Raw genomic sequence first — 26,793 nt, forward strand, 5'->3', positions numbered from 1 at the left:
TGGCTGGGGTTGGTGGGGACATGGAGGCATCGGCCTCCAGCTTGGACCATGGCTTGAGGCAGAGCCTGGAACACACCCTCTCCAGTATGGAGAGGCTATTCAATTCCATCCAATGACCTGTGGAGCCTGAATTCGTACAGTATGTGATAACTGAGGTCGCAGCTTCCACTGCAATCATGGTAGCTTGGAATGCCAAAAATTTGCACAGAACAAAGTACTGCAATGAGAACCAAAACAGGTTCCACTGCACCATTTGCATCTTCCCATGGAATGACAAAGTGCCACAGTGGAAGCTCAGGCAGCTGCCATATGGCTCTGGGATCCTCGGTAGAAGGGAATTTGCAAAGTGTCTCAGTCACCCATAAATCTGTCATCCAGCTGGTCCATAGGCTCTCTGAAAAGATACCCCAAGGTAGTGTTGTGCAGCTGGCACATACTGATCTCTCTCCAGATGATAGCATTCAGGCTGCTTCCCAAGCCACTCCATCACTGCCCTTGCAATTACCTGTCAGCCAGATGGCCCAGGCTGCTGAAACCCATGCTGAGATGGTGCAGTCTGTAATGGTGCCATCATGGCTGAGAGCTTCTCAAGAGCATCTCAGGTGGGCATCTGAACTGCCCTCTTCTGAATCGCAGCAACCATCCACCTTGCGTGCTGCTGTTCCTCGCGTGGCACTTCATAGAAGCACCAAAATAGACATGAGCACTTATGGAAGGCAGCCCACTACAATCTTCTAAAGGGCAATTAGGGATGGGCAATAAGTGCTGGCCTAGCCAGCGACACCACATCCCATGAATGAATAAAAAGAAAGGATAACCCTTATCACCAGCATTACCCCTCGCCACCCCCCACCTCCGACTTCAGGAATGCAACAATAGTAACTATCCTCAAGAAGGAACATAAGGCATGTTGGTGGAGGTATTTCCCTCTCATTCATAGCAGGGGAAATTCATTCTCCTGAAGCGCCTACTTCCTGTGGCTGAGGAAATCTTCCCAGAGACACTGTGTGGCTTTAGACTTTTCACAGTGATCTCCGACATGGTTGTTATTGCCAGACAAATCCGAGAAAAATGTTGAGAACAACACCAGGAACGTTTCATTGCATTTATCAACCTGACCAAAGCATTTGACTCATTAGATCATGAGGTTCTGTGGATTGTACTCCAAATATTTGGATGTTCAATAAACGTTATCACATTCCTACAACTGCTTCATGATGATCTGATTACAGCTGTCTTGAGTGGGAGATCAGAAACAGATGCCTTCAAAATCCGGACCGGGGTCAAGCAAGGCTGTGTGATAGCCCCATGCCATTTAATGTCTGCTCTGACAGTGGCTATTCACCTTATCAAAGATCAACTACCCTCTGGTGTCTGTATTAAATACCATCTGGATGGAAATCTCTTTAACCTCATCTCCATGCCAAAACTCAACTGACCACCATTGATACATGTGATCTACAGTTTGTGGATGACCACAGTGTTGTTTCCCACTCTGTATCAGGTTCGCAAACCGCTTTTGATTTCTTCAACTTTGCATACAAGAAACTCTTTGAATGTTGCTAGTACAAAACTCATATCTCAACCCACACCTGGTCAGGCAAATATACCACCTCCCATATAAGGAGAAAATCTGGAATATTTTGAGCACTTCCCATTCCTTGGCAGCCACCTCTCTCAAAGGCCACCATTGATGAGGAGATCCAACACTAGATCAGGTGTGCCAGGTCAGCCTTCTACAAACTACGGTAGCGAGTATTTGACAACAAAGACTTTGCAAGTCAACAAAAGTCCTAATATACTTTATTATATTAGGTATATAATAATAAGAGCAGTTGTCATCACCACATTCCTATACTGCAGTGAGGCCTGGATTGAGTATCAGCAACATATAAGTGTGCTGGGGAAATTTCATCAGCAATGCCTTCACTGCATCCTCTGGACCCATTGGGAGGACCAACGCAGCAGTGGGAGCGGAGCGGAGTGAACCTGGGGGTGAACAGCACCAGCGGAGCTTCTCAATAAAAGCCTAAGAGGCCCAGATCAAGCCAGTCAGAGCAGCATCTAACCCCAACTGGAACCCTGCCAGAATTCGAAAAGGCTGACGAAAGTGACATCAGCGCAAAGCAGAGAGCTAACTGGGAGGCAGTGGGTAAGTTGTTTTTCTCCACTTTAAAACTACATTAGGAAAGGTAACAGTTCTAGCTTTTTTTAAAAAAAGCTTAAATAATTTTCTACTTGCCTTAAATTTAGGGTAAGAATATTTTAACTAAAGGCATGGCAACAGACCTCAGTCCCGTGTGTTGCACGACCTGCAGAATGTGGGAAGTCTTAGGTGCTTCTGGCAGTCTGGATGACATCTGCTGGAAGTGCCACCGGTTTGACCAGCTTGAAAGCGGGTTTTGGAGCTTGAGCATTGGCTGGAGGCGCAGCAGTGCATCAGTGAGGCTGAGGGTTACGTGGACAGTACGTTTTTAGACATGGTCACCCCGCATCTTAAGGAAGTGCAGTCAGAAAGGGAATGGGTGACCATCAGTCAGAAGAAGGGAGGCAGGCAGGTAGTCAGGAAAGCCCCAGAGTGCATCTCACTCAAGAACAGTTTTTCTGTGTTGGAAAACGATGAGAGTGACGGTTCCACTGGGGAGTGCAGCCAGAGCCCAACTACACGAGGGGGGAGGAGAAAGAGAGAAAGAGCAATAGTGGTAGGACACTCAGTGGTGAAGGGTACAGACAGATGGTTCTGCGGCCGCAGACGTGACTCCAGGATGGTATGTTGCTTCCCTGGGGCCAGGGTCAAGGATGTCACAGAACGGCTGAAGGGGAAGGGCAAACAGTCAGAGATTGTAGTTCACATTGGTACCAACAATATAGGTAAAAAGAGGGACGAGGTCCTGCAACAAGAATTTAGAGAGCTGGGTAGCAGCTTGAAAAGCAGGACCTCAAAGGCTGTAATCTCTGGATTACTCCTGGTGCCACGTGCTAGTGAGTACAGGAATAGGTGGATCGAGCAGCTGAATGCATGGCTGAATAGTTGGTACAGGAAGGAGGGCTTTAGATTCCCTGATCACTGGGTCTGTTTCCAGGGAAGGCGGGACCTGTATAATTCTGACGGGTTGCACCTGAACTGGAATAGGAACAACATCCTGTGGGGGGGGGAGGGGGACTTGTAAGTGCTGTTGGTGGGAGTTTAAACCAATTTGGCAGGGGGATGGGATACGGAGTGGAGGTATAGTAGGGAGTGATGTACAGACAAGTGTAGAAGAAAAACCAAGTCAGTCTGAAAGGCAGAGCGTATATAATCAAGTTAAGGCACAACAGAGCATGGCAAGGCTGGATGGCATTTATTTTAATGCAAGGAGTCTTGCAAGTAAGGCAGATGAGTTGAGGATGTTGATTAACACATGGAGATATGATATCATTGCTATCACAGGGACATGGTTGAGGGAGGGGGAGGACTGGCAGCTCAATATTCCAGGGTATAGAATCGTCAGGTGAGACGGGGTAGGTGGGGGGGGGGTGTAAAAGAGGAGGTAGTGTTGCAGTATTGATCAAGGAGTCAATTACTGCAATAAGGAGGGATGATATCTTAGAAGGTTCCTCAAATGAGGCCATATGGGTAGAGCTTAAAAACAAAAAGGGGGCAATCACATTGCTGGGTCTGTACTATAGACCCCTAAACAGCCAGGAAGAGATAGAAGGACAGATATGTAGGCAAATCTCAGAGAACTATAAAAATAATAGTGTAATAATAGTAGGGGATTTCAACTTCCCCAATATTAACTGGGATAGACAACATGTGAAAGGCTTAGAGGGGGCGGAATTCTTAAAATGTATCCAGGAGAGCGTTTTAAGCCAGCACGTAGAAAGTCCTACAAGAGAGGGGGCGGTGCTGGACTTAGTTTTAGGGAACGAAGCTGGGCAAGTGGTAGAGGTGTCAGTGGGGGAGCATTTCAGTGATAGTGACCATAACTCAGTTATGGAAAAGGACAAAGATAGACTGAAAATAAAGGGTCTGAATTGGGGGAAGGCCGATTTCAATATTCTAAGACAGGATCTGGCCAAAGTAGAGTGGGAGCAGCTACCTGTAGGAAAATCTACATCGCAGCAGTGGGAGTCATTCAAAAAGGAAATAATGAGAGTGCAGGGCTACCATGTTCCCATAAAGGTGAAATGTAGGACCAACAAGTCCAGAGAACCCTGGGTGTCGAGGAAAAAAATGGAAGCTTATAGTAGACACAGAGGGCTCAAAACAGCGGAAGCCTTAGAGTATAGAAAGTGCGGGGGGTTACTTAAAAAAGAAATTAGGAGAGCGAAGAGGGGGCATGGAAAAACATTGGCAGGTAAAATAAAGGAAAATCCAAAGGCATTTTATAAGTATGTTAGGGGCAAGAGGATAACCAGGGAAAGAGTAGGGCCCATTAGGGACCAAAGTGGCAATCTGTGTGAGAAGTCGGAAGACCTAGGTGAGATTTTAAATAAGTACTTTGCATCTGTATTCATTATAGAGAAGGACGATGCAATTTCCCCCCTTCCCTCCCACAGCAGCCTGGGATACATGCTCCGATGTAGATTTTCCTAAAAGTAGGGCGATGTAGGTACAGAAATCAGGGAGGAGGACTGAGATATACTTGAACAAGTTAGCACTGAGAGAGAGAAGGTATTAGCTGTTTTAGCAGGCTTAAAAGTGGATAAATCCCAGGCTCAGATGAGGTGTATCCCAGGCTGCTGTGGGAGGGAAGCGGGGAGATTGCAGGGGCCCTGGCATTAATTTTCAAATCTTCTCCAGCCACAGGAGAGGTGCCAGAGGACTGAAGGACAACGAATGTGGCACCATTATTCAAGAAGCGTGGTAGGGATAAACCAGGGAACTATAGTCCAGTGAGTCCAACATCAGTGGTAGGGGAACTTTTGGAAAAAAATTCTGAGGGACAGAATTAATCTCCACTTGGAGAGGCAAGGATTAATCAAGGATAGGCAGCATGACTTTGTCAAGGGGAGATCATGTCTAACAAATTTGATTGAATTTTTTGAGGAGGTGCCTAGGTGTGTAGATGAGGATCGTGCGGTTGATGTAGTCTACATGGATTTCAGTAAGGCTTTTGACAAGGTCTCACATGGGAGACTGGTCAAGAAGGTAAAAGCCCATGGGATCCAGGGCTATTTGGCAAATTGGATACAAAATTGGCTTAGTGGCAGGAGGCAGAGGGTGATAGGTATTTTTTGTGACTGGAAGCCTGTGTCCAGTGGCGCACCTTAGGGTTCGGTGGTTGGTCCCTTGTCGTTTGTAGTGTACATTAATGATCTAGACATGAATGTAGGAGGTATAATCAGTAAGTTCACAGATGACACGAAATCTGGTGGTGTGGTAAATAGCAAGGAAGAAAGCCTTAGACTACAGGACGATATAGATGGACTGGTCAGGTGGGCAGAACAGTGGCAAATGGAATTTAATCCTGAAAAGTGTGAGGTGATGCATTTTGGGAGGACTAACAGGGCAAGGGAGTACACGATGAATGATAGGACCCTAGGAAGTACAGAGGATCAGAGAGACCTTGGTGTGCATGTCCATAGATCGTTGAAGGCAGCAGGACAGGTAGATAAGGTGATTAAGAAGGCATATGGGATACATGCCTTTATTAGCCGAGGCATTGAATGTAAGACGGAGCTATATAGAGCATTAATTAGACCGTATCTGGAATACTGTGTGTAGTTCTGGTCACAGCACTATAGGAAGGATGTGATTGCACTGGAAAGGGTGCAGAGGAGATTCACCAGGATGTTGCCTGGGCTGGAGTGTTTCAGCTATGAAGACAGACTAGATAGGCTGGGGTTGTTTTCTTTAGAGCAGCGAAGGGGGGACCTATGAGGGGCATAGATAGGGTAGGTAGGAATAAACTTTTCCCCTTAGTGGAGGGGTCAATAACCAGGGGGCATAGATTTAAGGTAAGGGGCCAGAAGTTTAGAGGGGATTTGAGGAAAATATTTTTCACCCAGAGCATGGGGGGTATCTGGAACTCACTGACTGAAAGGGTGGTAGAGGCGGGACCCTCACAATATTTAAGAAGTATTTAGATGAACACTTGAAATGCCATAGCATAAAAGGCTACAGGTCAAATGCTGGAAAATTGGATTAGAATAGATAGGGGCTTGATGGCCGGCTCAGGCACGTTGGGCCGAAGGGCCTCTTTCCATGCTGTAAAACTCTATCACTCTATGAGTCTGCAGCACCCCTTGTCGTCCTTACTCTCCTCTCCCTCTCTCCTCCAGCAGCTGACGCAGCTCTGCCTTGGCCTATTTTCTCCTCCCATTCTTCATCCAGGCCAAGGTAATTCAGAGGCTAGATCTTTGAATTCCCTTGTGAGAGAGACAGAAATTTAACGAGATTGTATAACTCACAGTGGACACTGATGTCTAGGTGGGCTGCTGAGAAATATGTGGGACCAGCCTTGGTCGCATCTGCCATTTATTGTGCAGTGTTATGTATTCAACCACAGTTTGCCTGTTAATTCACATGTACCTCAGGTTAATTCTGAATGATAGAGTATAAGATAGATATTGTAAATTGTTTTACTTTTTTGACTTTGCATGGTAAAGTTTATTTTGGTTTGTTTAATGATCCCCATGACCAAGCATGTCCTTTCTCCTGGCAATTCCTATATGATCTCCAATAAGGTATAATAGCACAGCACTCACTCTCTTTGGGTGATGCCCGCAGAGACTTTGTGAAATAAATGTTAACCGAGCTTGGTGAAGTCTTGACAGTGTCCCAGAATGTCTCCTGATGTGCATCAAAAGTCCTCTTTAAACCCAGAGTACTCTGTCAATCTCCAGTAGCAAGTAGGAAATGAAAGTTGAACATGGCTATAAATAACACTCGCAATCCTCACCAACGACTTCTTTACTACTGTTCAGTGGCTGCTGATAGAAGAGGTTGTCCATTGCAGTGCTAGACTGCAAAATTGCATGCAGCATCTTTAATGAGTGTTAGGAGCAAACTTCATTGGTCATTGTAAAGTTAAGAGTCAACTCTAATGATAGTTACTGACATGTGCATAAGGAGATACGTCACAGCGATGTCACTCACTGACACATGATAACTGAGAAGCATCTTAGAAAGTAGCTCCAGCCATGTCTTGTCTTACTTAACCTTTGTAAATAGTTAGAATGTAAATAAATGCATTTTCAACAAAAGACCATTGACTACAGATCTCTTCTAGAGTAAGAAGCTACAAATCTCAAGATAAAACCACAATAACAGATAGTAGCCAGGGATTTCTCACTCTGTTGAACAGATGGTCTCCAGCTGTGTCACCTGCACCATCCACAGGCAGAAGAAAGAACCACTTCTACCCTTTTCCTTCCCATCAAGGCCTTGGGAACACCTTGGTATGGTTTTGTTTGACTATAAAAGGAAAATATTTCTTATAGTCGTGGACTAATATTCCTGCTATATAGAGATGCAAAGACTACATGACCTCACCTCTGAAGCTGTTATTACCTCCTTAAAGGAAATGTTCTCTACACGTGATATTCTGAGCTTTGTCATCTCTGACAACAGACCACAATTCGCCAATGAGTGTTTTCAACCCTTCGCAAAGTCATATGGATTTGCACATGCCACAAGCTCCCCAAAATACCTACAGGCTATCAGGAAAGCTGAGTAAGGAGTACACACTGTCAACGAACTCTTGAAGAAGAATAACGACTTTGAGCTCATTCTGCTTGGTTATCATTCAACGCCATTACATTATGGGTTTGCCCAATGCAAGCTTCTGAAGGGCTGCAAGCTCAAGACCCAACTTGCTTTCCTGCCCCATGCCTCACTACTACATATCATGGTGGGAGACTACCATCGAACTAGGGAGAAGGAAGAAGCCTAGAGAGCCAGTCAAGCTCGTATGTTTAACCAGTTGCATTGGGCTCAAGACCTTCCGATTTTTGGAAGGGGAGAGAGGGTTTGGATCAGAGACCAGAACCGTGCAGGAACAGTAATTGAGAAACTACAGCAACCAAAATTGTATCTGGTCAAGACACAGTAAGGCATCATTCAAAGGAATAGACCTGCCCTAATCTCAATGGTCAGAACACAATTAACAGCATGGACAGTGTACCCTGAACCTCAAGAGAGCGTCACACTATTGAACCACAAATGAGGGAAACCAAGAATGACAACCCTCACGAACTGACATCAGAGGAATAGGATTCTCATCTACATCAGATGGAGCTCCGCAGCCATTCAGGAAGACTGGTGAAACCCCCAAAGAGACTTTCCCTTTAAGAGAAGAGACTTTTGAGGGGAGGTGTAGCAGAATGTGCGTATAGTGTGGGGATAAAGGCTTGGAGGGAGATGTAGAGCAAAAGGATGACTCTAATGATAGCTACTGAGCATGTGTGTAAGGAGCTACGTCAGATCGATGTCACTCACTGACAGAAGGTGATTGAGAAGCATCTTGAGAAGCTCAAGCTATGTTTTGGTCTTGCTTAACCTTTGTAAATAGTTAGTATGTAAATCAATGTGTTTTCAACAGAAGACCGCTGGCTTCAGCAGGCTGTCTTCTAGAGTAAGAAGCTAACGAATCTGGGATAAAAACCATAATAACAGAGTCATCAGAGCATTAATGATCCTTGGGGTGGCAATTCCTAACATCCCCCTTGAGCAAAATGGTGGGCGGAACCGTCCCAGATTTGCACTAAGTGCAGTAACAGGCAAGTAAAACGACATTTTATCCACCAGCCACAATGGCAGATTTTCACATCGTGTCATCCAAAACCCGCCACATTAATTATGTATTTCCAGGAAACATGCCATTTCCATGATGGGCGGGCTCTCATTCGCCCACCACGCCATCACCTCGCCACTTCATCATGCTGGGCGCCATTTTTAAGTGCAGCTACGTGCACACCTCTCAGTGCTTCCAGCCCACGACTGCTGCCACGGAAGACATGACCCCGAAAGGCAAAATGACTGCAGCCCCCAGGTTTAGCGACGCATCCCTCAAGCACCTTTTGGATGCTGTGGAGTCCACCATGATGTTCTCTACCCCCGCTCTGGCCGCAGGAGGGGCAGCGGCCTCACCAATCCAGCATGGGAGGTGGTGGCAGCAGTGGTCAGCACCAATGCCCTAAAAAAAGAGAACAGTCACCCAGTGCCACTACGGACGAATGGTCTCATCTGTTCCGCCAGGGTAACTCACTCTTCTCATCACTCGCAACTCACACACTCACAAACCCATCACACATCCACAGGGACCTCAAGGGGCAACACCAGTAACACTCACACACACCCTCACATCTCCATCAGGCTCATACCCTCTTGAGCTCACGTCCTCATCCGGCCCATGGTTCCGCTCACCACATAAACATTCCATGCAGTGCCATGTGCCCTGCTCACACTCTCTCCACCTGTTTCCATGCAGGAGAAGCCTGCTCACATCAGCAGGGAAGAGGTCCCAGACCGGGGGTCGCGAGGCCCACATTATGCCCCTCATTCACTTTGAGGAGCGTGCCATCACGCTGACCTGTAAGGACATGGACCCTCTCTGTGGCGACAGTGAAGGCGGTGGCAAACACCCACATGAGGATCCTGCACATCACCCTCTCTCAACGCAACTGTGAGTGCTCTCCCTCCTGCTTTTGACTCTGCTGCCATGCACTAATTATCTCTACTTCGGTTCACAGGGAGCTCTGCCAAGTGACTGAGCCAGCCAGTCCCTCAACTCCATCCACGTCCTCACCTCCAGCCAAGAGGACAACCCCACCATTGAAGAGCTAGAAATAAGCAGCCTGGAAGACCTGTCACAGCGCTTACCCACACCCTGCACCAGTGCAGAGACACACACCTCGGTGGGACCTAGATCTAGGGCAGGCTCGGGTTCACAATCTGGTGGTCACCACATGGACATGGGTCTGCAGCAGGAGGAGGCAGGTTCAGCTGAGCTCCCCAGCACTCAGAGGACTGTTGGAGAAGAGGCACCTGTGAGGTCCAAGTCAGATAACAAAACCTCTGGATTAGGCCTTCCATCTCATCCTGGAAAGACAGCAGAAGGCAGCGGAACATCACAAAGGGTGGTTGGAAGCCCTCAACAGAGTGGCTCGCGAGACAGAGGAATGTGTCCTCCTGCTCTCTGATGGAGTGGCAGTATGTGCACGTATGGAGGTCTCATAGGGAGGATGTGGATGCCATGGAGACCCTGGTCCAGCAGAACGTGGAGATGTGTGCAGACATGCACTCCAATGCAGGAGTCATGGGTGAGTTCCTGCAGTGGCAACGCGAGAGGGAAACGGGGAACCTTGGTGTCCCTCCAGGTGCTCCTTCTCCTCAGGGAATCATGCCGGGGCCTTCAGGCACTCGAAGGGAGGAGGAGCAACAGCTGGGAACCCCTGGGTCATCCACTCAGGAATCTCAGGGGCTGTCCGCTCCCTCCGAGTTCCCTTTGCCTGTGAGCTCCACAACCTTGTTTTCTGTCACTGCAGGGGGAGCAGCCGACCCACAAGTGATTCTGGAGGGAGAAGTGTGTGTGCGGCAGGGCCTTACAGAGCCTCGCGCAAGCACTCTCCCATGTACACGGAGCCTTCCTCCATCACACCCATCTCAATGTCCTGAGTGTTTTCAATGCTGCCTGCTGGAGTTCACTTTTAGCTCTCCATCTGAGCTGTCCTGCATCTCTACCCACCCAATGATCACACTCCCATGCAGCAACTGATCTCGCCCACCACGACTCTCGTTTCACTTTCGATTTGGGCAGCAAGGTGCTAATTTGGTCTTACTTTTGCTCCCCTGTCCTTTACCCTGCCCCAGTCACCCATTTCCTATTCCCCATCACAGTTGACCCCTCTCACCTCCCCTCCGTGACCTACCAACCACAACCCTTTTCCTTCGGAGATGTCCTAGTGAACGTGCATGTTCCCTTCCTTCCTGTAAATGCCCCCCGCCACTTCTTCTCTTCCCTCCATCCTTATACACTCCCATCTCTGCACTCCTTCCCCACTCTGAACTCCTTCCCTTACACCTTCCACCCCCCCTTACATCTACCTCCCCAGTTACTATCTTCTCCCCCCTTTCCCCCTCCTCCCCCGTACTACCTCCTTCCTCCCAATCTCACCCTCCCAATAACTTCACCCCCCTCCCAGCCTCACGCCCCCTGACACCTTCATTCCCCCACTCCCACCCTCACCCCCACAAAACCTCTTCCTCTCCCAGTTGATCCTAGGCCTCCCTCTCCCATTCCCTCAACCATCATCCATTGTGAACATCAACTGTGACTTTCCAACTTCCATCAGCTGCTTCAGAGCAGAGCCATGTCCACGAGAATCCACCCACCATGCCACAGACGTTCCTCTAGTGTGTCGTTGCTGTCGGGCTCCAGCAACTTCTGCTCCTTGGATGCCCACAATGTGAGCAAAGCCCTGGCAGTAAGTCGCGATTTCTGCATGTCACACTTGTCAAGACGTGTTCTACACCGGCGTGTTTTCCCGTCAACATGGACGGATAATCCAGCAGGGTTGTTGAGTCCAGCGGCTGGCCTTATAATGATATGCTGATCTACCACAATGAGGTTCACGACGTCCGATGGAGGGGAACGCAGTCCGCCATCAACGGGCTGAGCGGACGATCGCAAACTGGTTTCAAAACATCGTGAAACCGATTTTTGACCTTCTCACCATACTGTGCACACCTGACGTGAGTGGGCACAGACAATTCCGCCCGGTGTCTTGTGTTAAAGGTGGACTAACCAGGTGTTGCAGCTCAAGGCCAATTTTGATCACCTCGGAGACGCCTTAATGTCTAAAGTATCTGGGGAAAATTGCCCCAAAATAGATTTTAAATCTATCCCGGAGGAAAGATTCTCTTTGTGTGTAAAGTGTAACAAAATAGAAATACTCTTTGTAAATGAATTTACAATTTTGCTACACATAGCAAACAAATAAAATCTCACCTCCCCATTCATTGTCCCCATTCTCTATCTTTTCTTAACTCTTTGCCCCTACAACGTAAGGGTTTTTTAAATTTAGATTATTTATTCTTTGTCCTGACTTTCATCATTAAATATGGTAAGGGCAGCACGCTCGGGAGGAACAGGTGACTTTGGAACCTGGGTTCTCAAAGCTTTTCATTACTGGTGATTTTCCTCACCACATGTCTGGCCTGGTTCAGGCTAATTAACAGAGAATGATTCCTATGATCAGTCAGCAACAACCAGGATGGTGGATGGCAAACTAGATGCCGACCTTGGTCTTTTTATCATCTAGCAATTTTAATGTTCCTATCATCCATTTTAAAGGTGGAAACATTTGGAAGAACTGAGTTTTCATTGAATGAAAAGCAACTTTGTAGGGGATGCCATCAAAGGCTCATGATTGATATGGCCAGCTTAGGACAAGGGCTGCTGAACTGGTGTATGGGGTAGTTGTGCAGTGTGTATGAGATTAAGGGAACCAGCTTCTCATTTGAAGTTTGCCATTCTTTCATCATTGGCTTTGCTTTCTGTGATCAAATGTCCTAATTTATGCATTTTCAGTCACATTTCTACGGTAATATATCATTTTTGGAACCTAAAACTGATTCTTCAAGCTTCAGTGAATTTGACCAATTTGATCCTTGTCATTTTATAAAACTATACATTCTTAGATTTTTTTTTAATAAAATAAGTTCTTAAGTCAGGTCCTGCAGTCTTAATTAATTGGAGAATATTTTATTCCACTGCACTATCTTGTATTTCATACTGTCTGTAAAAGGTCTGATTGTAAAATTTAATAACTTGTTAAAAAGTTAGAAATGTTGAGACAATGTTTGCAATGATCTACTAGACATATCAAAATGTAAAAGGAATTTGCAACTACTGTAACATATTAATCTGTCACTCAAATGTCTTCAATAAAGTCACATAAGATAATAATCAAGATAGAATATCTAGAACAGTGCTCTGAACTTGGCTATAATTTCTATATTCTTTCTTTCATCTCGCCTTCTGCATGCAATGGGTAAGATTACCCATCCATATAGGAAAATCTAAGAGATAGCTGTTAGCTGTTCATTCTGAGACCTTCAACCAGACTTTCCTTCCTTAACTACATTAACCAATCCTTCTTGGAGATTTTTATTTTATTCTTCCTTCAAAACCCCTAATAACTGAAACCCTCAAATTACTCAACTAACACCATTTAATGCCAATCAGCAACTGCACAGAAAGAAAGGTTATCAGCCTCAGGGATTGTTTGTAAATTATATTGCTTTCTGTTTCAAAAATATTTTTCAACACACTTTTTTTCAGTTTCTGATCATGAATCAAATACAATACAGAAACATGTCCAGGTGGCTAATGTAAGATCAATACTGTATGCTCATGCTTATAAAGTCAGAATAATTTAGAATGATTTCATGTTCTTTTGACATGAGTGAATATGGCTAACATTTACAATGGCGTAGAATCAAACCACTAGGCTTAGAGGAAATTTTGTCAGGTAGAGTACTTGTACCATGGTGTTTAATAGCAATAATTGCATAAAGTGGAAATGTTCCCACCCCATGGCTATGTAGTTCGTTATGCTTGATCGCTTTTGTTTATTTTTGGCTTTGGAAGCCTTAAAATGCACCTATGCATGACATTGAAATTGAAGCTCCAATCACCAAATCCAATCATATTCCTTCTAATAGGCTCAGTGGTTGAAATCTAGCATTTTACACTGGCATATATGTGCAATATTCACCACAAATTACACCAAATAATGCCATCAACAGTGATATACCTAAATTTAAAATTCAGCTGGTTTTTGTCCCTTAGCACTGACCAGCTAAACGACAGCCATCAGTAGCACTAACAGAACCAAGCAAGTCACTGCAATCACTTCACTGTATTTAAATATCTGCTCTAATCCACTGAAGAATCTGCTGCAAATTTCAGAAAACAAGAAGCATATTGAGGACAATTGCTTCCATCAGTGAGCTGCTTAATCTAACAAGCAGACTAAAATGCCAAAGGAGCAAAGGCTGAAGAAAACGCAGTATAAGGATTCAAGGACTTACAACAGCCTCTTTCATCGATTTTGTCAGTGCAGTCATCGACATGGTCACACCTGTACTCTCTTGGGATACATTCTCCATTGGTGCAAGTAAACTGCTGACTAGAGCATGTCTTTGCAGCTATACAGACAGAAAAGAGAAAGAAATGCATGTTAAAGATAAGAATGAACTTTGCATCCTTAAAGAGATTAACCACAATTCATCATTGGTTGTGTGTTGGAATCTATCAACAAGTTAAGCCCGTACAATATGGAACGTAAACAGATACAATTTTCCTTTGATTCTGTTCATGTCAGTTGTAAAGAGTAATTAATCGCAGCTTGCACCATGACACAAAACAATTAAAATAATTTCCTGCCAATGCACGCTGTATTTGAATCATTCGACCTTCTAGCATGTGTACAGTGGTACACAGGACGCAGATTATGTCCTTTCTTAAAAAAAAGTAGAATGTTTCTTTGTCAGGGCTCAGTTTCTGCCTTAATTTAGAAAGCAGTATAGATAATTATAATTTTTATTTACTTTGAGGCAAAACTTGGTTTTGTACAGGAAGGATTAGACTTACAGTTATGAGTGGAGATTTAGAGGCCACCCACTAAACAGAAGCAGAGTGGTTATGGCCCAGAAATGCTGGCGATTGACTTACTTCCTGGTTCCCATTGGCAATATAACCTTCAACATTTTTCCAGGACCCTCAGAATAGGTGACCTCAAGCAAGTGCACAGCTCATTTAGGTATTGAAATCAAGATTCTATGACATTAATAATATCCTGATAACATTTTTTGATTCAACTGAGCAGCTATCTTTAATAAGACTCAGCCTTAAAAATGGAGCAAACCTCTAACTGGCACCCTTGGACAGTCAACTTCCCAAAAACCACATGGGGAAGGAAAATATACCTCACAATCTTTTGCAGTAACAAGACAAAGGAAAGAGAGGAGCAATGTGGCAATAAAAATAATTTGTATTGATTCTATCTATGGCACTGGCCTGAACCCTGTTGTGCAGTGTGTAGCTCTGATCATCCAGTTGGGGGAACAGTATTATTACAATTGATAGATTCATAAAGGAGCAAGAAAAGTTGATTGCACGTACTTAAGTTAAGAAAAAACAGTTTGCAAGATTGTGTTGTTTTCTCTTGCAGAAGATGAAACTTTGAGTTGCCCTAATTGAAATTTTCAGAATTATGAGAGAATTGATAAAGTGATTCAAATAATTTATTTACTATGGCAAAGATTTTAAATACTATGAGCACACTTTAAAATTAGGAACTCAGATATAAGATGTAAAAAAGGAAATTTAGTAGAACTTTTCAACAAATGTATAGTGGACTGGAATACGTTTTCAAGGAAAGCCACTGAAATAGAAAGTACAAACGGGTTTAAGAGACAATTAGATTGATGCATATCCACCACACTGGACATCGATGTGGTGGCCTGGACTCTCTGGCATGTGACCTTGAGAGGCAGCCGCAGGTGATGACTTGACCAAGAGTGGTCCTTAGGAGGAGATTACTGACCCTTGTGTGTGTCTCTCTCTTTGATACTGCAGTGGGGAGGCAATCAGGAACATATAGCCTGGTAATCTCGCTGTCTGCCCCATTGCTTATAGGCAGGAGAAAGGGGAAGAATGCAACGGAGGTGCCTGGCTCACCAAAGGGAGGAGCAGAACCCTGAAGACCAAGAGGCAGCACACCCGCACGCAGAGGATGAATTCCAGTCAGCTATCGTTCATAGGCGCATCACTAGACCCAGAGTCTATAGACGGCGCATGTGCTACATGCAGTTGAGTGAGAACCAGTGTTGCCGGTGCCTGCGCATGTCAAGGGAACTGGTCATGCGCATATGCCACCTTCTAAAGGATTTGTCACCACAGGGACTCAGAGGGCATCCACTTTCTACGGCAGTGGCTCCTTCCGGGGCTTCTCTGGGGACCTGTGCAGGATCTTGCAAGCCTCCACCCACAAATGTATCCGGGTGGTCACGGACGCCATTTTTGCCAAGGTATACACCTTTGTCAATTTCAACAGCGGTCAGGCGAGCCAGGGAGCAAGAACACCAAGATTTGCTGAGATTTTCGGATTACCACCGGTTCAGGGTGCCATCAACTGCACTCATGTGGCTCTTAAATCTCCCTGGCAAAAAGCGGTCCAGCATGTGATTCACAAAGGCTTCCACTCTCTCAATATTCAGCTGGTTTGTGACCAACAAACGGATCATGCAAGTGTGTGCAAGATACCCCGGAAGCATCCATGACTCATACATCTTCAACAAGCCTCAGATCCCTGACATCTTCCAGGTGCTACACAACCTGGCAATGTAATGGGGGGAGTACCTGGATGATGAGGGGATGCAAGAGCTGCATGGCTCCTCCAATGAGAAGGAGATTGAAGAGGATGAGGGTGATGAGGTCCTGGAAGGGGAGGATGCAGACGATGAGGGCATTGCACTGGCAAATGAGGCAGGTGTGCTCATGAGGCCCTCAATGCCACATGATTCTAGGAGGATGATGATGAAATGCAGAGATCTGAAATCTTCACATTGCATCTGGGAACGTCTGACACCTGTCTGGCTGAGGGTAGTGCACATATGCTTTGTGAAGAGGCTCATATCATGGAGACGCTGCTGAGATACAGCAAGCACATGGACTTGAAGACAACTTGATCCTTTAGCAGGCTTCATCACCTGTTCCCTTCAGCACCTGTCAGGATTGGTGATGAGATGGGTGGGGGAAGCCCTGCCTCTAAGGTGCTGAGAGCACACAGAGAACATTACACAACCCAGTGACGCCTGGGTATGAGATTCTTGCAGCAAACAAAAGCCACATGGAGATGCAGACATCACTGACCTGGAGAGTGACTTTGAAGCCGGACAATCGCTGTGCTCAGAACGTTACACACTGCACAGGGGAGAGGCTCTGGACTGCAACATTAGCCTTCATTTTGCGCAGGAACCAAGGTTTAACATCTGGTTGACACAAACATTGCTCATCATTGCAAGGAGCTATAGACAAGGAGACATTCTTGGGAGTGTATTTATAGTGGTCAACATTAAGTACAAGTGATTAACACCTGTGCCCATGTTATGCAACCACATCTTCTTGAGTTGCCCTAATTCTAACCCTGCTGCTACGTTTTCGTGCTCCCCTGACACCCACAGTGAAGGTGAAAGTGGCCGGCTGACTTATACACCCTGTGGTCTGTGATCACCTTGGAGGGCATCCTCTGGAGGGCCGAGACCTGCTTTTGCGGTCCTGCTGTGTGGCAGTGGCACCCTCCTCACCCTGCAGAGTGGAGCGGCTGGGGTCACAGAAAGGAGGGATTCAGATGGGCCGGGCGCCCCCAGAGTCACCTGGGTGTGCACCTGTTGATCCTCTGGCCCAAGGGTGCCCGAGAGCCCCTGGTTGACTCCTTCAGAGGAAGGGGCAGCTGAAGTGAGCTTGAGGTGCCCTGCTCCCCTCTCGCATTGACACTGATGGATGCCAGCGAGTGCCACAGTGATGGAGTGCAGCTCCTGCAGCAGTGCGGGACCAATGTCCTGGACCAAGGTCTTCATGGCGGCCACCATCCTATCAATGTTGACCTTGGTGCGTTGGCATACCAGCGCTATCACCTCAGACTGAAGGTGGACAGACTCCTCCATCGTACTTTGCAATCTGAGGAGTGCAGCAGAAATCCCTTCCTGATGTTCCTGAGCTTGTCTTTGCAGCTCCAACAACTGAGGTCTGACCAAGTCCAGTATCTCCTCATCTGACTCGGACTCAGCAGACTTCTGGCCTCCAACAGTCCACCGAGTGCCAGCAACCTGGGAAGTCCCTGCCTCCACCTGCTGTAGATCAGAGAGTGCGATGTGCCCTCTAGATTGTGATCCCAAGGCTACTCTAGAACTAGGTCCCACTGAGGTTGTGTCTAAGGGTGTGGGTGAGCGCTGTGATGGGATCAGGAATGGTCCTGATCGTTGCCAGCTGGCTGAATGGCTCTATTTTCAAAGTCTGTGAGGACCTTGATGTCGGGTGTTCCTCCACCAGCCTGCGCCCTCTCCCTTTTGTTGTGTGCCAGCTTGTGCTGCATGAATAGAGATGGGGAGAGTGTAAGCAGAACACCTGCCAGGCTAGATAAGAAGGATGCCTGGCATGTGGTCATGCTGAGTGGTGCCATGGACAGGATGAGAATGTGATCCTCAGCGCAGATGAAGGTGTGTGTGAGAGCGTGAATGGTGATGGTCCCTTGAGCTGGCAGTGAGTGAGATCCCTGTGGATATGTGATGGTTTGTGAGTTGAGAGGTTTTTTTTATTCATTCATGGAATGGGAGCTTCACTGGCTGGGCCAGCATTTATTGCCCATCCCTAAATGCCCTTCAGAAGGTGGTGGTGAGCTGCCTTCTTGAACTGCTGCAGTCCATGTGGTGTAGGTACACCCAAAGTGCTGTTAGGAAGGCAGTTCCAGGATTTTGACCCAGCAACAGTGAAGGAACAGCGATATATTTCCAAGTCAAGATGGTGAGTGGCTTGGAGGGGAACTTCTAGGTGGTGTTCCCATCTATCTGCTGCCCTTGTCCTTCTAGGTGGTAGTGGTCATAGGTTTGGAAGGATCTGTGTAAGGAGCCTTGGTGAAGGTGAATTTCTGAAGTGCATCTTGTAGATGGTATATGCTGCTGCTGCTGTACGTCGGTGGTGGGGGGAGTGAATTTTTGTGAATGCAGTGCCAATCGAGCGGACTGTTTTGTCCTGGACGGTGCCAAGCTTCTTGAGTGTTGGGGAGCAACACTCATATAGGCAAGTGGGGAATATTCCATCACACTCCTGACTTGTGCCTTGTGGCAGGCTTTGGGGAGTCAGGAGGTGAGTTACTCGTAGCACGATTCCTAGCCTCTGACCTGCTCTTGTAGCCACAGTATTTATATGGCTTTTCCAGTTCAGTTTCTGGTCAACAGTAACCCCCAGGATGTTGATAGTGGGGGATTCAATAATGGTAATGCCATTGAATGTCAAGGGGCGATGGTTGGATTTTCTCTTGTTGGAGATGGTCATTGCCTGACACTTGTGTGGCACGAATGTTACTTGCCACTTGTCAGCCCAAGCCTGGATATTGTCCAGGTCTTGCTGCATTTGGACATGGACTGCTTCAGTGATGAGAAGAATGACTTACCCTAGTGAAACGGAGATCATCATTCATCCCCTTTTGGCACTGGATGGCTGCCCTCTTTTGGGGGGCATTGGCGCTGATCACCACTGCCACCAGCTCCCATGTTGGATTTGTCACCTTAGATGAGGTTCTTCACCCAGAGCAGAGGTACAGGACATGGTGGCAGGCCACCACTGCGTCCAGTAGACGCTCGAGAGAGGGGTCGCTAAATCTGGGGGCAGCATGTTTCCTCCCTTTGGCAGCTATCAGTTCCCAGGAGTTTCCTACTCCTTGAAGAGTGCTAGCTCTGTGCAGGGGCGGCCTTTAAATACGGCATCTGGTTTACTGAAGGCCTGAGGTCATGGCGGGACGGAGGATACAGAGGCCCACCCACCAGTGATCCGAAGTAAAACCCATGCCTCTCAATTTTTTTAGCAAAATGGTGCACAATATGTTGGATAAAGCAACCATTGCCATCGGCGGGTCACACACCAATTCCCCCTTCCAATCTCAGACTTTGCCGATTTCTGGGACAATTCAGCTCGTTGTGCTGGGATGGATTTCTTTCCAAATTTCTGTCTGCTAAACTTAGCACCATCATAAATATCAAGACAATGAATACATTTTTAAAAATTTAATACAAGCAGCTTGCTGTCATTTTTGCAACTTCAATGAATGGTACTGAACCGATAGAATAAATTATGGATACAATTATTCTGAAAGTGATTCTTCCTGGTGTTGATGTGATTTTTTGGGAAGTCATAATTCTAATAGAAATTTAACAAAATATCTTAAAAAGCTAATCATAATATAAACATTATATAAATTTCCCTTCATTCCTCTCTTGGGTTTGAATCTAATTGAAAGACATTTTTTTCACCCAGTAGAAGAATCCAGCACGAAATATGATCGGCAGTTTTAACCCATTACCTAATGGTATATTTTTTCTGAATAATACTGTCCCTATTTCTACAATAATTCTAATCAAGTTTACAATTTTACTCCAAGGACGTAAGGACAGTTAGTCCAGGAAATAAAAACATTCACAATGGTGCACAAGGGTAAGGGTATTCTCCTGATTAACACAAAGACATGTCATTGACCTGAGTAGAAGGAGCCTAACTCTGCACCTGGGTCATATTCCACCAAACTTGAATGCTTCGTGTGACAGTGGATACCACAAAGTGAAAAGTTTTCAATATGCCAGTGCTGGCATCTTTCACCTTTATGAACATAATATTCACCAAAACAAAGAATTTGGTCTTCCTGTACTCAACTGTAATTTGGTGCACAATTAAATAACAAGTATTTTGCAACCTAAAGTAGTCTGTACAGGATGTTCAGGAATAATCTTACAATGGACAGTTCACACCTAATAATCATTTAATCACTTGTCTTATATAACTGTTTTAATGTTTGATTGCAGTAACTTAATTGTCCGGAGCTTCTGTCCAAAGTGAATCTTTTTACCTTATAAAACATCTGAAATGGTCAGCGGGTTACTGGAAAATCATTCTAAGTTACAGTTAACAGGAACATTCATCTCAGAAGAGAATCTATTCGGTAGGTTCTATCCTAAAAATGCAACTGTTATCATTGCAGGGGTAAGCTTGTGTACTGTATCTGCTATACTGCTATACAATAAGTGCTTGCAATGCTTTCCTCCAATATCAATGAATCCTCCTTTGGAAGCACCAAAAATTGAAATTATCGGAATAAATTGATTATTAAAATAATCACTTTCTTGGGACATTAATTAATAACAATAAAGACAATGCTACAGGAAAGCTACTGTAAATATCTTTAAATGATCTCTTTGTGTTTAAATTCTTGCTGTAACTAACTTGTTGCTTGACTTTGCTTCTTACAAAAAATATTGCCAATGTTAGACACAATTCCCAAACTTCTGCATCACTGTTTGTAATGCCAAATACTGAAGAAAAAAGGCAATACAGAACTATTTGGAAATTCTTGGCATGTGTTTAACAGACAGCAGATCAGTGTGCATTCTCAAGCTGTCATGATAAGCACAGATAATCCATTATGAACAACAATTTCAACAGTCCTTCAGCACTGAAAAGTAGAGCTTTCTTTTCTAGGTGGCTTTTTTGTTTTTTTAAGGATCTCATTTCAATCTTGTTCTCCAAACGAAAGAAAATGCTAACTTTAAGCCTAAACTACCCTGTGTTTGTATCATCTGCATTCATGCTAATATGCAATGAATTGTAATTTAAATAACAATGAGTAGTATAAATTCTCACTGAAATCCATTATAATTTGCTCTAAGATACTTTCAGAGAACTTGTAGAGAATTAAATCGTGGATAATAACCACAACCAATGTTGTATTGTGAGGAACTGAAATTGCCTAAAAGCTGCATGAAGTTCCTATTGTCTCATTTTCATGACAACTTCATTCATGATGTACAGAATATTACACTCCCTAATCAGCGGAAATACTTTTTCTCTGCCTAGTTTATCAGTTCACATTAATACTTCAAAATTTCGATCAAATCACCCCTTAATCTTCTAAATTTCAGGGAATACAACCCTAGTTTGTGTAATCTCTCCTCATAATTTAACATTTGAGATTATTCCAATCTCCTTATTCGGCCCCTCTACTTGTTCTGTGGAATTTCTGTAGGGTTTAGATTGCTTGCTATTGTTCCAGTCTTTCACTCGCTCTTCTACCATGTACCTAGCAAGTACCATGTCTGTGGTAAGCGGTGGGGGTTCTCCAGAGCAGAGGATGCTTAATTTTGGAGCTAATGGTGTACCTACACCACAGGGGCTGCAGTGATTCAAGAAGGCAGCTCACAACCACCTTCCCAAGGGCAATTAGGGATGGGCAATAAATGCTGGCCTAGCCAGTGGCGCCCACATCCCGTAAAATACATTTTTTAAAATAGTAGATGTTGCACTTGGCAGTCCCCAGTGCAAGGCATCCTCTATCCTCTGAATTGCAAGGATCACAAGGCTGAACATGGCCTTGGTGGCATCCCAGAACAGTTATAAAATACATAATATAGTGTTCAAATCTAGTCAATTTCAGTCAGGCTTAGGTGAAAATGGGTCAAAGTAGATCCTTCTAAATTAATTTTTTTTTAAAAAGGAACATTAATTCCCAGTTTACACCTACATTTCCTGCACCTGAAACATGTTAAAATAAAATCCCAGACTTACAACAATGCTGACGCTCATCAGATCCATCGTCACAATCTTCTTCATCATCACAGACCCAACTTTGAGAAATACATTCCCCATCTCCCTCACACCGGAACTGTGCTGCTGTACAGGTAGATGGGGCTGAAATCGAAATAAATGCAGTATTGGTGAAGTGAAGATAAAGGGGAATTTTTAAATGTGACACAAAAGATTACACCCAGAATTGTACTATTTCAAAATCTCTAATGTACACAAATAGATTCTTTGCCCAAAGGCAATGATACAGGTAGAAAATCTAGCCCATGTTGTAGTTGAGGGGTACCGCAGTGAACAACTGTCTCAAATGTTTAGGAAGTTAGCAATTGTTAAAAAGCACTGGATCTTGAGGCATATATTTGGTAAGTTCTTTAACCTGGAGAGTAATGACTTACTTTATAACCTGAAAACGGTTATCAGTATTCTTATACAAGCCACTTTTCCAACATTCAAAATAAACAAAGCCAGTATAACAGCAACAATATAAGAGTATGTTTTGTGAACTGGGTTACAAAACCTAATAAGCTACTCATAATTTAAGGTGAAACTTCTTACAACACGAGCTGTCATTTTTTATATCTCATATTGCCATCCAGCAAACCAAATAGTGACTTGGAACACTTAGGGCAGAATTTTCTGCCTGTCGGTGGGCCTTGCGGGAGCAGGCGCGAGCGGGCGCAGGCCTGATAGCCGCCCACGGTTGGGTCCACGCTGCCTTTTTACGCCAATTAAGACCCGCCCAGCGTGAAATGCGGCTCCCGAGGACAGCGGGAGTGGGCGGGCGGCGGCGGCGAGACTGCTATGACCACCGGGTCCAATGGCTGCGCGCCCACCGAACAGTCAAAGGCCTATTAAGGCCATTTATCAACTAATTAAAGTACTTAAGGTTGGCGGGCAGATGGAGGGCCCAGGCGGCCTTCACATTTTTCATGGAACCTCATCCACGGGCGGGATGAGGTTTCATGAAGGGTTTATAACTTTAATAAAAAATGTTATTAAAGTTCATACACATGTCCCAGTTCATTGACACTGTCGCATGAGGGGACATATCTGAATAATATTTTTTATTCTTTTTATTCAATTTTTCACAATCCGTGCAGCTCCGTGCACTCAGAGATTTCTGCGCTCTGTCGCACGCGTGCACAAAGGAGCGCAGGCCCCGACTCTCCCTCCTCCCCCCGTCTTCACAGGTAGCACTGAGCACTTCCGGGTGCACATCACCCTGGGCAGGCCTTAATTGGCTCGCCCATGTAAAATGGCGGCTCGCAGCTGATTGTGGGCAGTGATCGGCTGCACGCCCGCCTGCTTTGTCCAGCCTGCCCAACGAAGAGAAAATTCCCCCCCATGTTTCTGGAGAAGAAGAAAAAAAATAGAAAAGGTTCCCCTCCTGATCGTGATCCAGAAACCTTCACCCAAAATGCCATTGCATGCACATCAAATGAGAACAGGACTAGGCTTGTCTGTGGTCTTTCCCACAGTCAAATAGTTTGACAAAAATCACTATAAAGACTCACATATAAATATTGTCAGATTGGGTGAGGCACAAAAAGGAAATTATTGCTCATTGTACTTCATCTCAACAAGGGAAAACAGGAGAGACAGTTGACATTGAAACAATAACCATTCAGAAAGGAGACTAGGCAGATTCCTGATTAATAACTGGAAAACAAAAATTTCCAGTCTTCCGTAGCAAATTTCATAGGCCTTGTTAGAAGCAGAATCTCCACCCACCCCAAACAAGACTTATATCAGAAGTGATTAGTCAGAGAATCACGGATTTGAAGTTCCTACATCACCAATCTGGTGAAAACATCAGCAAGTCAGTACAGCAAGAAAACGCAGGTGCCTGATCTTCATGGCCCAAAAACCTACAGACCTTTGGAACCAGCATAAATGGTGCAATTTGACCACCGTAACGTCCTGTGTTGATCCCACCAAAGCTTGTGAGGAGAATATTTTGGGATCATCATTAATGTAATCCACGCAAGTAGGTGAGCATCGACTATGGCACAAACTAAGAATCCCTGAGGGTGTGATTCCAGGGGGAGTGGAATCAGGACCCTCCCAGTAAAAAGTTCAAAGTGCCCCCTGGTTTCCTTATAAAGGAAACCAAATGTGCTACAAAATTCTTTTTTACTTTTGAAGCTCCCAGGCATGATCCAGGCTTAGACCCACTTTCATCGATCGTCAGGCGATTATATCCTGCTTTGTCAATGTATGATCCCACCTTCGTCCCATTAGGAAGAGGTGACAGGAACCTTCGGCCTGGGAGCCCCTACCCCAACCACGTCCCACCCTACACTGCTGACCTTTCTTGGAAAGGTGGAGAATATTCCCTTGGTAAGGTTCTGGAGAAACTGGCATGAGAAGAAAGGACCTAGAGAGTCTGAGCCCTAGTCAGATTTGTGGCTGTTCCACCAGCCCCTGGTCAGAGTTACGGTGAGAGCACACCGAAGAAAGGCTGCAGATTTTCATCTGCATTATCCACAACATCCCACGTTGGGACCAATTACATGTGATACTTTATTATGGACTAGTGTCTCACAAGAAAATTCTAGCAAAAATAAATTCCCAGAAATGTTTTTTTTATTCTTTCATGGGGTGTCGGCGTCTCTGGCAAGGCCAGTATTTGTTGCTCATCCCTAACTGCCCTTGAACTGAGTGACTTGCGAGATCATTTCAGAGGGCAGTTAAGCAGTCAACAACTGCTGTAGGTCCAGAGTCACATGTAGGCCAGACTGGATAAAGATGGCAGATTTCCTTCCCTAAAGGACATAATAAGGAATGGTGCAATTTTAAAGTATTTGAACGCCTTAACAAAAAGGACTTTTATAGAATTATATAAAAAGCATTTTGATCATTGGAATATGTTGAAAATTATTAAAAGAGGTTAATGAGCACAAAATGCAGTGTAAATAACCCTTTCTACAGGGTAATTCTGAACAGTAGTGCCCTCTGTATTGAGCTTAAGGTGTTAAGTGACTATCATTTGGAGATTATAGTCATAATGAATGTGTAATTTGTATTTTAATAATCAATAAATTCTACCAGGTTTGCAGAATAATCCCTGGGTTTTGTCAGACCCAGTTTACTTACGGCATTCCAATTCATCAGAATCATCATTGCAGTCAACAACACCATCACACCTCCAGTCTGCAGGAACACACTGACCATTTTGACAGCGAAATCGGTCTGTTGCACAATCTGCAATCCAAGGACGAGAAATTGGTTAATTACCTTGGTCCCTTCTTTACAACCGACTAAGGCATAATGCACCTATGTATGTGCTGCAAGTGTCTATTTTAAATAGTATTATACAAATGAATGATTATTATTGTTTAATGGAAATTACATGAGGGTGTTGCGGCACCAGTGAGCAGCATAACATTAATTTATGCTTTTGATTTGGTTCGTGCTGTTGTGTAAAGTGAAACGTCTTACGCTGACTGGCAGAAGTTGTGGAGATGAGTCTCTTGGGACTGAGGTGATCCTTGTCTTAGGCATCTGAGTGCTGAGATGTACCTGTTGCTGGCTGGGCATTTATGTTGCTGGATGAGGGCTTCCAGGTATTAACATCCTGCACGATACCCACATTTTGAGAAAATTCCTGCAACACTTTTGAATTGGGCGTTGGATCTACAGCCACAGATCAGCAGGAAAGCAAATTTATCCAGTAAAGACCTAAGAAATGGTTAGCTGTTCCTGCTTACCAAGCCTGGTGAAACCAGAAAAGCCAACTTTCTCCACTATGGCAACCAGATACTCCACAATAACTATCTGAGCATCCATGGCAAAAGCTAAATCTGTCTTTAGGGCCTCTGTATCTGCCAAGTGGTGTGAACTGCAGTGTTGCAAAGTCCTGTATCATTGTGCCACAGATGCTGTAGTGGACTCATCCAATTGCCTTGCTATCTGTTACACAATTTCAGAGAATTTCAACATTGCTCTCACATAAACTTGATGTTCTGAAAATATCCTTTTTAAGCAAAATCCATATGATATGGGTCTTAGATTCTTCAGCTAATGGTCAAAGTCTCTAAGCCTTTCGCACTTATATCTTCCACCTCATCTTCTAATTCCACCTCTTCCTGCCCCATGTGTCACCTCATGCATTTCCCTCTGTCTCACTATCTAATTCCTCTGAGTATATGTCACTGGGCTAGTGCTTGAGAGGCAAAGAGTAAATAACAGTGCATATTCTGCATGTAGGTGGATCTACTTCTTGTTATGCCTTTGATACTAACAATTCTTGAGGCACACAGTTGAAAAAGAGGCAGTTGGAATGTGTTCCTGAGAAGTTAATTTTACTTGTCACTTTCAGATGAAAGACTGGCAGGAAGCTGTATGATCTAAAACAAAAACAGAAATACCTGGAAAAACTCAGCAGGTCTGGCAGCATCGGCGGAGAAGAGCAAAGTTGACGTTTTGAGTCCTCATGACCCTTCAACAG

At 44.9% G+C, this 26,793-nt stretch overlaps 1 protein-coding gene across 2 annotated transcripts in view; it reads right to left on the reverse strand.

Moving 5' to 3' along the window:
• Nucleotides 1-26,793, reverse strand: part of lrp2a (low density lipoprotein receptor-related protein 2a) — a 361,142-nt gene that overhangs the window by 276,520 nt on the left and 57,829 nt on the right. For both annotated transcript variants that reach the window (XM_078552334.1, XM_078552333.1), the window contains exons 2-4: nt 25,440-25,547; nt 22,326-22,448; nt 14,024-14,140 (exon numbers count right to left, since the gene is read on the reverse strand). In XM_078552334.1, the coding sequence (XP_078408460.1) occupies nt 14,024-14,140; nt 22,326-22,448; nt 25,440-25,547 (348 nt within the window). The remainder of the gene's footprint in view (nt 1-14,023; nt 14,141-22,325; nt 22,449-25,439; nt 25,548-26,793) is intronic.

This window comes from Cetorhinus maximus, chromosome 11 (assembly GCF_964194155.1).
Source record: "Cetorhinus maximus chromosome 11, sCetMax3.hap1.1, whole genome shotgun sequence".
In the NCBI taxonomy this organism is placed as follows: Eukaryota; Metazoa; Chordata; class Chondrichthyes; order Lamniformes; family Cetorhinidae; genus Cetorhinus; species Cetorhinus maximus.